Source organism: Leptodactylus fuscus, chromosome 4 (genome assembly GCF_031893055.1).
Source record: "Leptodactylus fuscus isolate aLepFus1 chromosome 4, aLepFus1.hap2, whole genome shotgun sequence".
NCBI lineage: Eukaryota > Metazoa > Chordata > Amphibia > Anura > Leptodactylidae > Leptodactylus > Leptodactylus fuscus.
Window position 1 is genome coordinate 79304817 of NC_134268.1, and position 15129 is coordinate 79319945.

At 41.4% G+C, this 15129-nt stretch overlaps 1 protein-coding gene across 1 annotated transcript in view; it reads right to left on the bottom strand.

The window, feature by feature from the left end:
* The window catches only part of LOC142200383 (cadherin-19-like), a 95109-nt gene that overhangs the window by 33599 nt on the left and 46381 nt on the right, over positions 1-15129 (bottom strand). Inside the window, exon 5 of the mRNA XM_075270716.1 lies at positions 896-1060. Within this exon, the coding sequence (XP_075126817.1) occupies positions 896-1060 (165 nt within the window). The remainder of the gene's footprint in view (positions 1-895; positions 1061-15129) is intronic.

Genomic DNA, 15129 nt, shown 5'->3' on the forward strand with positions numbered 1-15129 from the left:
TAATGTTTGTTTGTCCCCGGGTCTGCTCACTGCCAACCCCCGCATCACCTTATACTATAGGCCGCGGAGGCCGGCAGTGAGTAGGCCCAAGCCCCAGCCGCGATCCCACTGCTGCTATTATTATACTCGGGGGTCTTTTCAGACCCCCCGAGTATAATAATCGGAGCCCCAGAGGAGGTGAGAGAAAATAATAAACAGTTTTACTCATCTCTCCGGGATCCGATGTTAATCCTAGCTGGCTTCAGGCCTATATGGTAAAATCCCAGATGTCACGTGGTCTGCGATATTACCATATAGGCCCAGACGTCTGGGGTATTATCATACAGGTCCAAAGCATTATGGTAGCAGTAGCAGCCTGTTGGCATACAGGCCTAAAGCCAGTGCTAGCAGTAACAGGCTATTACTACTACCATAGGCTTTGGGCCTATATGGTAATATCCCAGACCACGTGACATCTGGGATATTACCATATAGGCCTGAAGCCGGCTAGGATTAACATGAGCATAAACAGAATGTCATGCATTTTCCCCCCTCGGCTTATACTCGAGTCACTAAGTTTTTCCCGTTATCTGTGGTAAAATTAGGGGGTCGGCTTATATTCAGGTCGACTTACACTCGAGTATATATGGTAATACAACAATTATTTTTTTTCCTTCTATCTTTGGAAACTAAGCAAGAACAAGAGCATCTTTGTACATGTCCATTTATGAATTTTTTTTGTAAATTGTCTTTAGCATAATCCCTGCAACATTTAGAAACATTTCTCAGACGTTGGTAAACTAGTTTCTAGGACAATACTGATTATATTGCTTCAGAATACTTTATTTTAAATGAATATGCATATGTATTACAAAATCCTACAGCAAGACACAAAAAAACTGAGAATTTTTCTTACTTTGTTGAAACTTTGGTGCATTGTCATTGACATCTAATATATTAATTACTACAGTTGTTGTTGCAGATAGGGCACCTGCATCACCAATCATATCTTTGGCTTGTACTATAACATGATATTGATCTTTAGTTTCTCTATCAATTTGTGAAGCAACTCGAATAATTCCTAATAACAAAGAAAAGAAAAAAATATGAGTACAGAGATATTAACAAATAATACATTGGAATGCATAATATACATTTAATCATTACACATTAAACAACGTACACATTGGGATAATGACCCCACTCCAAAAAATTTGTTAAATTAAATGACAGTAATTAATTTTGCCCAGGTACTAATTTGACATTGGATTTGCTCCCTGTGTTATATAAGACCACTTCACACTTTGCAGTTTTGATATGTAATTTTCAGCAACTTTTTGGACAGGGCACTTTTTGGTTTGGGGCATAGGACTCCTTTGTGCAAGGCTGGCCATCATGAAACAAACCTCATACAGGTTGCAGTAACACATTAAGGCTAAGGCCCCATATCGTGGAAATGCAGCTTTTTTGTTTCAGATTTTGCTGCGGTTTTTTGAGCCAAAGCCATGAATGGCTACAAAAGGAATGGGAATATACAAGAAGTTCTTATACTTCTCCTTCTGCTCAATCCACTCCTGACTTTGGCTCATAAAACTGCAACAAAAGCTACAACAAAAAAAGCTGCATTTCAGCAACGTCGGGCATTAGCCTCACTATATAACACTATATAAGTATATTATATACTCTTTGCTTCATATTGAATACTATTTATTAGAAATGTTTTATTGAATTTTTCAAACTATTGACATTTATACTACATGACATAAAGAAGCTAAATCTGAAAATAGAAACTAATTGTTTAAAGACATCATATGTATCAATTAGAGATGAGAGAATCGAAGCTTCAAAAGTGGAATTTGATCCAAATTTCAGGAAATATTCAATTTGCATCAAATCCGGATTTCCTCAACAATACCATGCATGCAGCCAATCAGCAGACAGCCAGCCCTGTGATGTCACAGCCATTAACCCCTTTGCAATCGCCCACAGCATCAGGAGCGGTGGTTAGCTGTAACTGACGGCTAACACAATGCTCCATAACTCCTGGTTGGAGTACAGCTCCAATCGCAGGTTTTAACCCCTTGGATGACGTGGTCAAACATGACCATGGCATCCAAGGGATTCCTCCATGTAATATGTCCCCCTCGGCACCACCCAATCTTGCCGCATCTTCTACAGCCCAGGTTCTGGCAAGTGACCTGGTTGATCCTGCATCTTCTGCAGCCCCCAGTACCTCATTGATTCTGCCCAGAAGTGAGAAGTGCAATGCAGTCTATCATGCTGAACCAGTGTTAGGATGGAGTCCCGCAGACTTCCCGTCCAGCGCATAGCGCCACCTGCGGGCCAATCCAAACCTCGCCCTCAGCATTGTGCAGTGAGGTGTCTGGAGTCTAAGTCCAGCTTTCGGCCCACTGAGCATGCTCAGACATTTTGCAGCTGCTCAGAGGCTGTGCCATTCTTTCCCTACTGAGCATGCTCAGACATTTTGGGGCCGCCCTGTTACTGACCAGGAGTGAAGTTAACCCCTGGCAGTCTTGATTGTGTAGCAGAGTGAAGCACATGCTAGGGCCTAGTTCCTCTGCTGTAATTAGCAGGTGCTTTTTGCAAGGCTTCATTTGACTTCACTCAAACTGCTATACGCAGGCACGCTTTCCCAGTGAAGTTAACTGGAGAGAGTCTGTTGCAGCCTGTTCACATTGGTGCTGCACAACATCACTGCCAGTGCAGTTTAACTGGTGGTTCATATTCAGGCATACGGCTGCCCATCTGGGTTTGTGGACCTCGCTGCGGTGTTCTGCAGTTTAGCGGTTCTGTTTGTGTTAATTATTATTTTCATATATACACACAGAACCGTAACAACCAGCCATCAGTGCATCGTTGGTTCAGGTCCCCCAGTGGGGCTCTCTACAGCCAGAAAATAGCTGTTTCTTAATGTGATTTGCCACAAATAAATTGGGATCAAATCGTGTCAGAAAATTCTGCAAAGCTGCCGAATCACATTTTTTGAAAAATTAACAAATCTCTAGTATCAATGTCATATAAACCAATCAAAAACAGACTTAGATGTGAATGTCTACAAAAGGGTGGTAGAAAGAGAAATAGGGTAGAAGACAATGTTCACCATGGCAATGATTGATGGGGAAAAGTTCATGGTCAATTTTATGTGTCTTAAAGGCTGAAAACTGAAACATACAATTGAAATCTCATAGCATGATGGAGGCCAACCAGTTTCATCTCTTTTTTAGCAAAAGGGACAGAGAAGTCACAAGTTGGATAAGATGGAGTCCATTTGTAATAGCTTCTAGTGTTTGTAATCATATCTCAACACAACACTAATGGGAAAATGGATGGGAGAGGAGGAAAGTACTGTATATGGGGAAACAAGAACAGAATATCATAGAAAAAGGAAAAAAAAAACATTATTGCTAGAGTTGAGCGAGTACTGTTCGGATCAGCGATCCGAACAGCACGCACGCATTGAAATGAATGGAATAACCTGGTGCTTCCGGTTTGACGGCAGCCGGCTGCTTAACCCGCCGCGTGCTGGCTGCGTGCATTGATTTCAATGCGTGCATGCTGTTCGGATCGGCTGATCCGAACAGTACTCGCTCAACTCTAATTATTGCTCCTCAATTTAAAAAAAAACAAAAAAAAACGCTACATGACTCTTCAACAATGTTGCAAAAAGCAGGCACTCTTTGGATTATACAAGATAAGTCCAGAATTGAGTGGAAAGTGAATATAAGGGTATATAAGGGACAATATTTTTCTTTTAGCATCTGTCCCCCAAATCTCTCTATGTGTAGTAGGTTGCTTTTTTCAAAGACACCTCTACCAAAACCCATCTTCATAATGAAATTTTCTTCAGGTGCATTTTGAAAGAATGGATATAAATTTTCATCCAGATGTCCAAAATAGTTTTGACTTCTTCTGCAGATATCATATGTTCTATATTAACTTCTTACTACTCGGCATGCAAAGAATGGTCTCTTGGGTAAAGTTATTTATCATATTTCTTACATAGCTCCAATATCGCTTTACAGACATTGTCATCACTCACTATTGGGCTCACAATCTCAATTCCCTGTCAATATGCCTTTGGAGTGTGGTAGGAATCCAATGCAAGCATGGAAAGAACATACAAAATTGCAGATGTTGTCTTTGGCTGGATTCAAACCCAAGATTCCAGTGCTGTAAGGCAACTGTGCTAACTACTGTGCCATCGTGCTTCTAAGTTGGGTGGGTTACTGTAAATGTCAATATCAGAGTCCTGATATCCATGTACACATCCAAAGAGAATATAGTAAATCAGCTCCACCTATGCAGCAGTAGAAACAGCCATCATCAAGGCATACATGCATATAGTATCCACTCATATGGTTATCTCCAGGATTTTACTTATTGGAAGGTGCAGAAAGTTGGAAAGTGCTTCATCAGGACTAAGATTTTTATCCTGCAGAAGATTGGGGTCCAAAGGCTTTGCATGTTACAGTGTAATTCTTTGGGATCAGATGGAACAGAGTAAAGAAGAAAGACTTATGATCTTCAAAATAACAAGCACATAAAGCATAACATGAACATGCATCTGCCTGTTACTGGTCATAGATAAGGAAGAAGTTGGAATATCAATAATTCAGAATATCAAGGAGGTCATTCACAGACCTAGATACAAAGAACACTAGAAAATGAAGAAAATAGTTATCTATTCACACTGCAGCCAATGTGCACTGATCATCTTCCTGGCTCCTTTCTGATCTCATGCAAGTTCCATCTCACCCCTGCTCTCCTGCTGCACCAGGAGAGACTTGAGGCTGTTTGGGGACTGCAAAAGGCTTTAACCCCTCGTATATATACATTGTTTGGTATAACTATTGCTTATTTTCACACGAGTATAAGGCAGATCATGAATAGATAATTATTATTTTCAACATTGTGGAAGTAAACTTTGCATTTCAAGAGCCTGCGGTTTTTATTTTGATATGGGACATAATCTTTAACCTTTCATCACATAGTCATTTGTTGAGGAGTCCTTAGTAAGTCACACAAGGGCACAGCTTGTATTGATTTCCCAATCAAACATTATTTTGGTAATTTTCCTTAGAGAGCTGTCTTTGAAATTTGAATACTCTAAATAGGTCTAATGAATCACTATAATTATGGTAGTTCAAGCACATCGCAAGATCAATTGTAAGCAAATGAACATTTAGCAACAAACTGTGTTGCCAAATGGGACCAAATTGCTGTTAAGGGGTGTTTTTAACATTACTTATAACCACCTTAACCTAGAATCAGTTTACAGAAGTGACCTTTATATAGTTCAATATTGTAAGAGGTTATCAAAATAATTTATAACACAGGTCAGTGTATGACTTATTAATGTGTGTATAGTTGCTGCACAATATCTATCTATCTATCATCTATCTATCTATCTATCTATCTATCTATCTATCTATCTATCATCTATCTATCTATCTATCTATCTATCTATCTATCTATCTATATCTATCTATCTATCTATCTATTATCTATCTATCTATCTATCTATCTATCTATCTATCTTCAACTTATTGTATTGTATTTGTGCCATATATTTTATCTGTGCTATAGTTTATCTTCATTCTATTGCTCACCTCCTACTCCTCATAGCTCAACTTGATTCCTCGTCCTTTAATTTCCTTCTATATATATCAGGAATACTTGTAAAAACACAAAACTTTATAATATATGTTCTAAAAGAAAAGGTGATTTTTCTTCACCTTCTAGCAGCCTTTATTTCACTTTCCCTACCTGCAGGCTGTCTATAAATTTTCAGAAATTTCATTAGGGTCACCATGAATCCATGTAGAGCAAAACAGCTAGGGGTATGTTCAGTGGTGGGCTCAAGGCGAACAGTTAACATCCCCCCCCCCCCCCGACCCCAACCAAACCCCATGCACAAACCGCATTCCTGCACACACCATTATGCCCCATAGTGGGCCGCTGCACACACTATTATGCTTCAAAGTGGTCACTGCACACAGTATTATGCCCCATAGTGGCCCCTGCACACAGTATTATCCCCTATAGTGGTCCCTGCACACAGTATTATCCCCTATAGTGGTCCCTGCACACAGTATTATTTCCCATAGTGGTCCCTGCACACAGTATTATGCCCCATAGTGGCCCCTGCACACAGTATTATCCCCTATAGTGGTCCCTGCACACAGTATTATTTCCCATAGTGGTCCCTGCACACAGTATTATGCCCCATAGTGGTCCCTGCACACAGTATTATGCCCCATAGTGGTCCCTGCACACAGTATTATGCCCCATAGTGGGCCCTGCACACAGTATTACACCCCATAGTGGTCCCTGCACACAGTATTATGCCCCATAGTGGCCCCTGCACACAGTGTTATGCCCCGTAGTGGCCCCTGCACACAGTATTATGCCCCATAGTGGCCCCTGCACACAGTATTATGCCCCATAGTGGCCCCTGCACACAGTATTATCCCCTATAGTGGTCCCTGCACACAGTATTATTTCCCATAGTGGTCCCTGCACACAGTATTATGCCCCATAGTGGTCCCTGCACACAGTATTATGCCCCATAGTGGTCCCTGCACACAGTATTATGCCCCATAGTGGCCCCTGCACACAGTATTATGCCCCATAGTGGTCCTTGCACACAGTATTGTGTCCCATTGTGGACCACCATAAACAATTATTATACTCCGGGGTCTTTTCTGACCCTTGACCCTTCCTTGATATGTAGAAATCTGTTTTATTATTTCTAAGTAGATACTATACTATTCAGTATTTCCAGATTGTCTGAAGGTCATTGTGTTAGAATGTTACATGGTATACTAACACAAGAAACAATATTTTTATATGTAGACTATTTCACATTTGACTTTGTTTTAATATATATTGTAATGAATTGGGATGTATTTTTTGTCAGACTACACAGTACAGTGTCCATGGTGAATATATACCTTCCTTCTTCTTCTCCCCATCAGCTACCAATCATTGAACTGCTTTCAACTTTGCCAATTAAAACTTTGCTCCACATTGCAATAAATCAAATATGTTACAGTGCTGGTACAAGATGGATTTCTAACTGCTCTATCATGAATTTTTCATGATGCTATAATCTATTGTAGCATTATACCCAAGAAATAACAAACGCTGTACAATTCACTTGCTGTAGTGTATAATTAGAATACTCTTGAGCTTTTCTTCGCGCAATACCTTTCACTGAAAATGAAGAAAATCACAGACAAGGTGATTATTCTTTATATTATTTTTTACTCTGCATTACTAGCACAGAATATTAAGTCCAACAGTATAATTGAACCATGTATAATGGTTATTTGCACAAATTACATGGCGTATTTTTCGGACGCACTGGACTATAAGACGCATCTAGGTTTTAGAGGAGGAAAGTAGGGAAAAAATTAAAAGCAAAAAATGGTAAAATAATTAATATATGGGAGTTGTAGTTTTGCAACAGATGTACAGTAAGTTCACATTGACAGATGCCCTTCCAGCTGTACAGGGATGCAAAGGGCATTTCTTTTGCGGGGTCAAGTATATTTTTAGTTATACCATTTTGGGAAATGTCTATTGCTTAGATCACCTTTTATTTAAATCAGAGGCAAAACAGTGAAAAAAAATTGGCAGATTGGCACTTTTGACACAAGGATACTTATTGTGTATGTGTTTCACAGTAATTTTCTACTTTTATATGTATTCTAGGGAAAGGAGTGATTTAGAACTTATTTATTTTACTTTTTATCACATATTTTTTTAAAACTTTTTTTTTTTTTTACTATTTCATTAGCCTCCAAGGGGGCTTGAACCTGCAATCATTTAATTGCAAGTCCCATAGACTGCAATATAAGGCTGTTTTCACACAGAGTTAACACTCCGCTCATTCTGACACGTAAACAAGTTTAGAGCGAGCGGCGTAAAACAGAATCCCTTTGACTTCAATGGATTCGGTCTTACGTACGCTACCCATTGAAGTCAATAGGAGGCTTTATTACTTATTGCTTTCAATGCGATACACGCATATCACATTGAAATCAATAGGTAAAAAAGCATCCGCTGTAATAGAACAGCGGATGCCGGGGAGGCTGGGACAGCAACATTGTTCCACTCTTGCCACTGAAGGAAACCAGAGGCAGCAGGAGTATGGCGATGCTGCAATTCCGCTCCTGCACCCCCTTTATAGTCCACATTTGGACTATAAGACGCACCCCCATTTTCCTCCCAAATTTTGGGGAAAAAAAATGTGTCTTATAGTCCGAAAAAGACAATATGTTAGATTTTTTTGGCTAGCTATCCTATAATATACTTAGTATATAGGCAGTAATACATAATGTAATGAATGAGAAGTTACTGTATGTTACTGATATACTAACGCAGAGTATGTCAGTTCAGCCCAGCCTGGATTTTTCATCTGGCACTGCTTATTATGAAACATACTGTTAACTTCAGACTGGATGTACTGTACTATTGCTTATTTCAAGTACATGAAGTCACCTAAATATAATAGACAAAGCCTACTTAAAGTGGCACTCCATATTTTCATTTAAGCTTCACAAGGTAGTAATAATTGTAGATTCAAAGTATATTACTGTTACCTATGTCTAGTTCCTGCACCCATGTCAAGTCCCGGCACCCATGTCCAGTCCCGGCACCCATGTCTAGTCTCTGCACCCATATCTAGTTCCTGTTTATGAAGGGCACTGAAGAGCTACTACTAAAATGCACCTTCTAGGACCTTAGACTGTGAGGATGATATTATCAAGGGTCCTGGATGCTCATAACACTAGGGAAGGTAATAGGAGCATGGTAACCTGACTGTGAGAGGGGGGAAAGCTATGGACAGAATGTGAGAAGGAGGAGCTATAAGGTATAAATTTTGTGAAAGGCAGAGGAGGAGCAAGGTTGCATTTTGAGAAGACTACTATTGTTGAGGGGATAGTCTTGCAAACAATATTGAAGCAGGCTAAATCCTCTGATTTTGCAGGACTGGCTGATGTACTGCATATGGTTTGATTCTGATTGTTCTCCAAAGCGAGATGTTAGGGAAAAAAGAATCAGGCTGTTGGATTTCACATCTATTCTGTTCTGTCCATTGAGAACACATGCACATTTGCAAAACTAAGTGTCCATGTACATGGAGGATCGTGAGGAATAGCTGTAAATAAGCATTCAGCTAATGTCTGAAAAAGGGGTTAGTTAACTAATCTTTCTTCCAAAGACCTTGGTGGAGTTGTTGTGTTGGTACAACACTAAACACTTCTATACTCAATGTATATCGAAAGTACACGGAAGTCATCCTACAATGTCCAACTAATTGATTAACTAGAGTGACTTACATTGGTCAAATAAGTGGCAGTACTAGTTCTAGTAAATAAAAAATATGCTGGAATACAGAAGCTTCTACACCACTGCATTGACTGATATGAAATCTAAGGCTATATTCAATATGATACAAGTACAGTATAAATGATGGTAAAAGTGCATCACTATGCATTATGCATGTTATACATTACACATTTCTTTGTAGCCATCAGCATCAGTAATAATCATATTACATTTTAATGTCATGTTATGATTAAACGATTAATATCCTTCTGCCGACACATCAAACTGAAGCATATTAGTTCATTTTACTGCAAAGACAGAGGAGCTTATAGAGTGTATTGTAACTATGATGCTACACTAAAATAAATAATTGAAATAAATACTCATTGCATTCCACATATCTAATAAATTTTAATAATAATAATAATAATAATAATAATAATAATAATAATTAATAAATACGTTTCAAACTGTATACTCATTTATAATACTAAAATGTGTGTATTTAGCCCACAACTAGTGCTTATAGGGGTACAAGTTACAACCCAATCAGATGATATATGACATTTAGCATTTTATATACACTGTCTACCAATAAGTATTTGGACACCCATGCAAATGAAGATATCTGCGGTCGTGATGTACGTCACGTCTTCCGCCATTAAATAGGAAACAGCATTGGCATTAGTGCATTGGCATTAGTCACATGCAAGATGCCTTGAAGTGCAGAGTCGTCCGATTTCGAGAAAGGGGTAATTGGGAGAATGGGATGCCATCTTCGGCAAACTATGAATATGTAGGATCTATAGGCCAAAATGCAACCTATATGGGCAACTATGCTGCAGGATTCCAAAAACTTATATGTCACCATGCCCAACCGTACCTGTATCCAGGCTAGAGGTGGACAAACAGGGTACTAGAGTCTCTTTTCAACTTCAAAGTTTTCGACAATGGACTCATCTTTCATGCTCTACATGGAAAGAGCCGACAGATATGGTAGCATTTGTATTTATACATTCTGCACAACAACCTATAGCTTGTCCATATTCCCTTTGATTCCCTCTATGTTAGTGTCTATGGGAAGTACGTATACACAGTTGAGATCTTATCTTGACTGTGATATTATGTAACCTGCCCTGCTGGATGTGGAGGATGGCAGCCATTTAAGTTGTAGCAGAGATAGCCCCCTAGGAATATCAAGCACAAATAAATAATTCAATGTATCTAGAAATATACTCATACTAAAGGGTTTTTTTAACTACTCAAAATCACAAAACCTCTTTAAGCATGAACGTATCTGTACCTGCACATTATTATTCTGCATCCATTTGTAATATGTAAAATGTCAGCTTTAAAATGTGTTCTAAATTGAGTCATACTCTCAAAACCATAGAGATACTTCTATCACTTAACATTATGCTAGAGAGGTGTCGAAACAGACTCTAACATTCATATAGAACATTTAAATTGTATCTAACGGTATAATATGCAACCCAAAGCCTATACGAGTAGATCATTAGTATTGTAATACATACACTAAACTTCCCAGCTGTGTCTAACTTTAGAATTCTTTCAAGTAAACAGAGATGCTGTCTGTCATTACACTTTACAAATATTCTGGTTTTGTCATGCTGTTTTCAATCATTGATGTTGTCACAATATTCTAACTTATGCAGCATTTGATATTCAAAAGTCCTGTTTTGTTGATAGTTTGATAGACCGTACTTGCTATGCCAATAGTCATGTTTTAAGTATGAATATTTACAGATTTCTAAATGTATTTTTCAGTATGCAATTGTATGGCTGTTGTATTATTCCATGTATAATGTGTTAAACATTTCAGTTTTTTTGTTTTTTAATTTTTTTTTTTACAAAAACACCATGATAACGATTATTGGGATAATATGCTGGAGTATTTTGAAAATATAATATTCTTCTACCAATTCTAAATAGAGATGAGCGAACACTAAAATGTTCGAGGTTCGAAATTCGATTCGAACAGCCGCTCACTGTTCGAGTGTTCGAATGGGTTTCGAACCCCATTATAGTCTATGGGGAACATAAACTCGTTAAGGGGGAAACCCAAATTCGTGTCTGGAGGGTCACCAAGTCCACTATGACACCCCAGGAAATGATACCAACACCCTGGAATGACACTGGGACAGCAGGGGAAGCATGTCTGGGGGCATAAAAGTCACTTTATTTCATGGAAATCCCTGTCAGTTTGCGATTTTCGCAAGCTAACTTTTCCCCATAGAAATGCATTGGCCAGTGCTGATTGGCCAGAGTACGGAACTCGACCAATCAGCGCTGGCTCTGCTGGAGGAGGCGGAGTCTAAGATAGCTCCACACCAGTCTCCATTCAGGTCCGACCTTAGACTCCGCCTCCTCCGGCAGAGCCAGCGCTGATTGGCCGAAGGCTGGCCAATGCATTCCTATGCGAATGCAGACTTAGCAGTGCTGAGTCAGTTTTGCTCAACTACACATCTGATGCACACTCGGCACTGCTACATCAGATGTAGCAATCTGATGTAGCAGAGCCGAGGGTGCACTAGAACCCCTGTGCAAACTCAGTTCACGCTAATAGAATGCATTGGCCAGCGCTGATTGGCCAATGCATTCTATTAGCCCGATGAAGTAGAGCTGAATGTGTGTGCTAAGCACACACATTCAGCACTGCTTCATCACGCCAATACAATGCATTAGCCAGTGCTGATTGGCCAGAGTACGGAATTCGGCCAATCAGCGCTGGCTCTGCTGGAGGAGGCGGAGTCTAAGGTCGGACCTGAATGGAGACTGGTGTGGAGCGATCTTAGACTCCGCCTCCTCCAGCAGAGCCAGCGCTGATTGGCCGAATTCCGTACTCTGGCCAATCAGCGCTGGCCAATGCATTCTATTAGCCTGATGAAGTAGAGCTGAATGTGTGTGCTAAGCACACACATTCAGCACTGCTTCATCACGCCAATACAATGCATTAGCCAGTGCTGATTGGCCAGAGTACGGAATTCGGCCAATCAGCGCTGGCTCTGCTGGAGGAGGCGGAGTCTAAGATCGCTCCACACCAGTCTCCATTCAGGTCCGACCTTAGACTCCGCCTCCTCCGGCAGAGCCAGCGCTGATTGGCCGAAGGCTGGCCAATGCATTCCTATGCGAATGCAGACTTAGCAGTGCTGAGTCAGTTTTGCTCAACTACACATCTGATGCACACTCGGCACTGCTACATCAGATGTAGCAATCTGATGTAGCAGAGCCGAGGGTGCACTAGAACCCCTGTGCAAACTCAGTTCACGCTAATAGAATGCATTGGCCAGCGCTGATTGGCCAATGCATTCTATTAGCCCGATGAAGTAGAGCTGAATGTGTGTGCTAAGCACACACATTCAGCACTGCTTCATCACGCCAATACAATGCATTAGCCAGTGCTGATTGGCCAGAGTACGGAATTCGGCCAATCAGCGCTGGCTCTGCTGGAGGAGGCGGAGTCTAAGGTCGGACCTGAATGGAGACTGGTGTGGAGCGATCTTAGACTCCGCCTCCTCCAGCAGAGCCAGCGCTGATTGGCCGAATTCCGTACTCTGGCCAATCAGCGCTGGCCAATGCATTCTATTAGCTTGATGAAGCAGAGTGTGCACAAGGGTTCAAGCGCACCCTCGGCTCTGATGTAGCAGAGATGAGGCTGCACAAGGGTTCAAGCGCACCCTCGGCTCTGATGTAGGAGAGCCGAGGGTGCACTTGAACCCTTGTGCACCCTCAGCTCTGCTACATCAGAGCCGAGGGTGCGCTTGAACCCTTGTGCACACTCTGCTTCATCAAGCTAATAGAATGCATTGGCCAGCGCTGATTGGCCAATGTATTCTATTAGCCTGATGAAGTAGAGCTGAATGTGTGTGCTAAGCACACACATTCAGCTCTACTTCATCGGGCTAATAGAATGCATTGGCCAGCGCTGATTGGCCAGAGTACGGAACTCGACCAATCAGCGCTGGCTCTGCTGGAGGAGGCGGAGTCTAAGATCGCTCCACACCAGTCTCCATTCAGGTCCGACATTAGACTCCGCCTCCTCCAGCAGAGCCAGCGCTGATTGGCCGAATTCCGTACTCTGGCCAATCAGCACTGGCTAATGCATTGTATTGGCGTGATGAAGCAGTGCTGAATGTGTGTGCTTAGCACACACATTCAGCTCTACTTCATCGGGCTAATAGAATGCATTGGCCAATCAGTGCTGGCCAATGCATTCTATTAGCGTGAACTGAGTTTGCACAGGGGTTCTAGTGCACCCTCGGCTCTGCTACATCAGATTGCTACATCTGATGTAGCAGTGCCGAGTGTGCATCAGATGTGTAGTTGAGCAAAACTGACTCAGCACTGCTAAGTCTGCATTCGCATAGGAATGCATTGGCCAGCCTTCGGCCAATCAGCGCTGGCTCTGCCGGAGGAGGCGGAGTCTAAGGTCGGACCTGAATGGAGACTGGTGTGGAGCGATCTTAGACTCCGCCTCCTCCAGCAGAGCCAGCGCTGATTGGTCGAGTTCCGTACTCTGGCCAATCAGCGCTGGCCAATGCATTCTATTAGCCCGATGAAGTAGAGCTGAATGTGTGTGCTTAGCACACACATTCAGCTCTACTTCATCAGGCTAATAGAATACATTGGCCAATCAGCGCTGGCCAATGCATTCTATTAGCTTGATGAAGCAGAGTGTGCACAAGGGTTCAAGCGCACCCTCGGCTCTGATGTAGCAGAGCTGAGGGTGCACAAGGGTTCAAGTGCACCCTCGGCTCTCCTACATCAGAGCCGAGGGTGCGCTTGAACCCTTGTGCACACTCTGCTTCATCAAGCTAATAGAATGCATTGGCCAGCACTGATTGGCCAGAGTACGGAATTCGGCCAATCAGCGCTGGCCAATGCATCCCTATGGGAAAAAGTTTATCTCACAAAAATCACAATTACACACCCGATAGAGCCCCAAAAAGTTATTTTTAATAACATTCCCCCCTAAATAAAGGTTATCCCTAGCTATCCCTGCCTGTACAGCTATCCCTGTCTCATAGTCACAAAGTTCACATTCTCATATGACCCGGATTTGAAATCCACTATTCGTCTAAAATGGAGGTCACCTGATTTCGGCAGCCAATGACTTTTTCCAATTTTTTTCAATGCCCCCGGTGTCGTAGTTCCTGTCCCACCTCCCCTGCGCTGTTATTGGTGCAAAAAAGGCGCCAGGGAAGGTGGGAGGGGAATCGAATTTTGGCGCACTTTACCACGTGGTGTTCGATTCGATTCGAACATGGCGAACACCCTGATATCCGATCGAACATGTGTTCGATAGAACACTGTTCGCTCATCTCTAATTCTAAACTATTTATGTCTATCCTAATAATAAACTAAATGTGAAAGTTTGGATGTTTGTGTGTTTGTTGCTCAATCACGCAAAAGCAGCTGACTGAATTTGGATGAAACTAGGTGCATAGATAGTTTGTACCCTTGATTAACACATACGCTACTTTTTATCCCGGTAAATGACATGGCTTCACAACTGTTATGAATTTATGTTCACATACCATATTAAACTGCTCTTGCAGCAGCTTATCTCAGGTTCTGATAACGCCAAGTCTATTATCTCTCCATGTAAACACAGAGCTAACCCTCAGTGGATTGTGTACACTGCATTTAAATATTATCAGATCTGCTCCAGGCAGTGCTGACACACTGAATGATAAAACACCTTTAAGCCAAATTGGCAATTTTCTCATTTTAAACATGCCGGGACAAAGAAAATCTAATTTGTTGCAAACA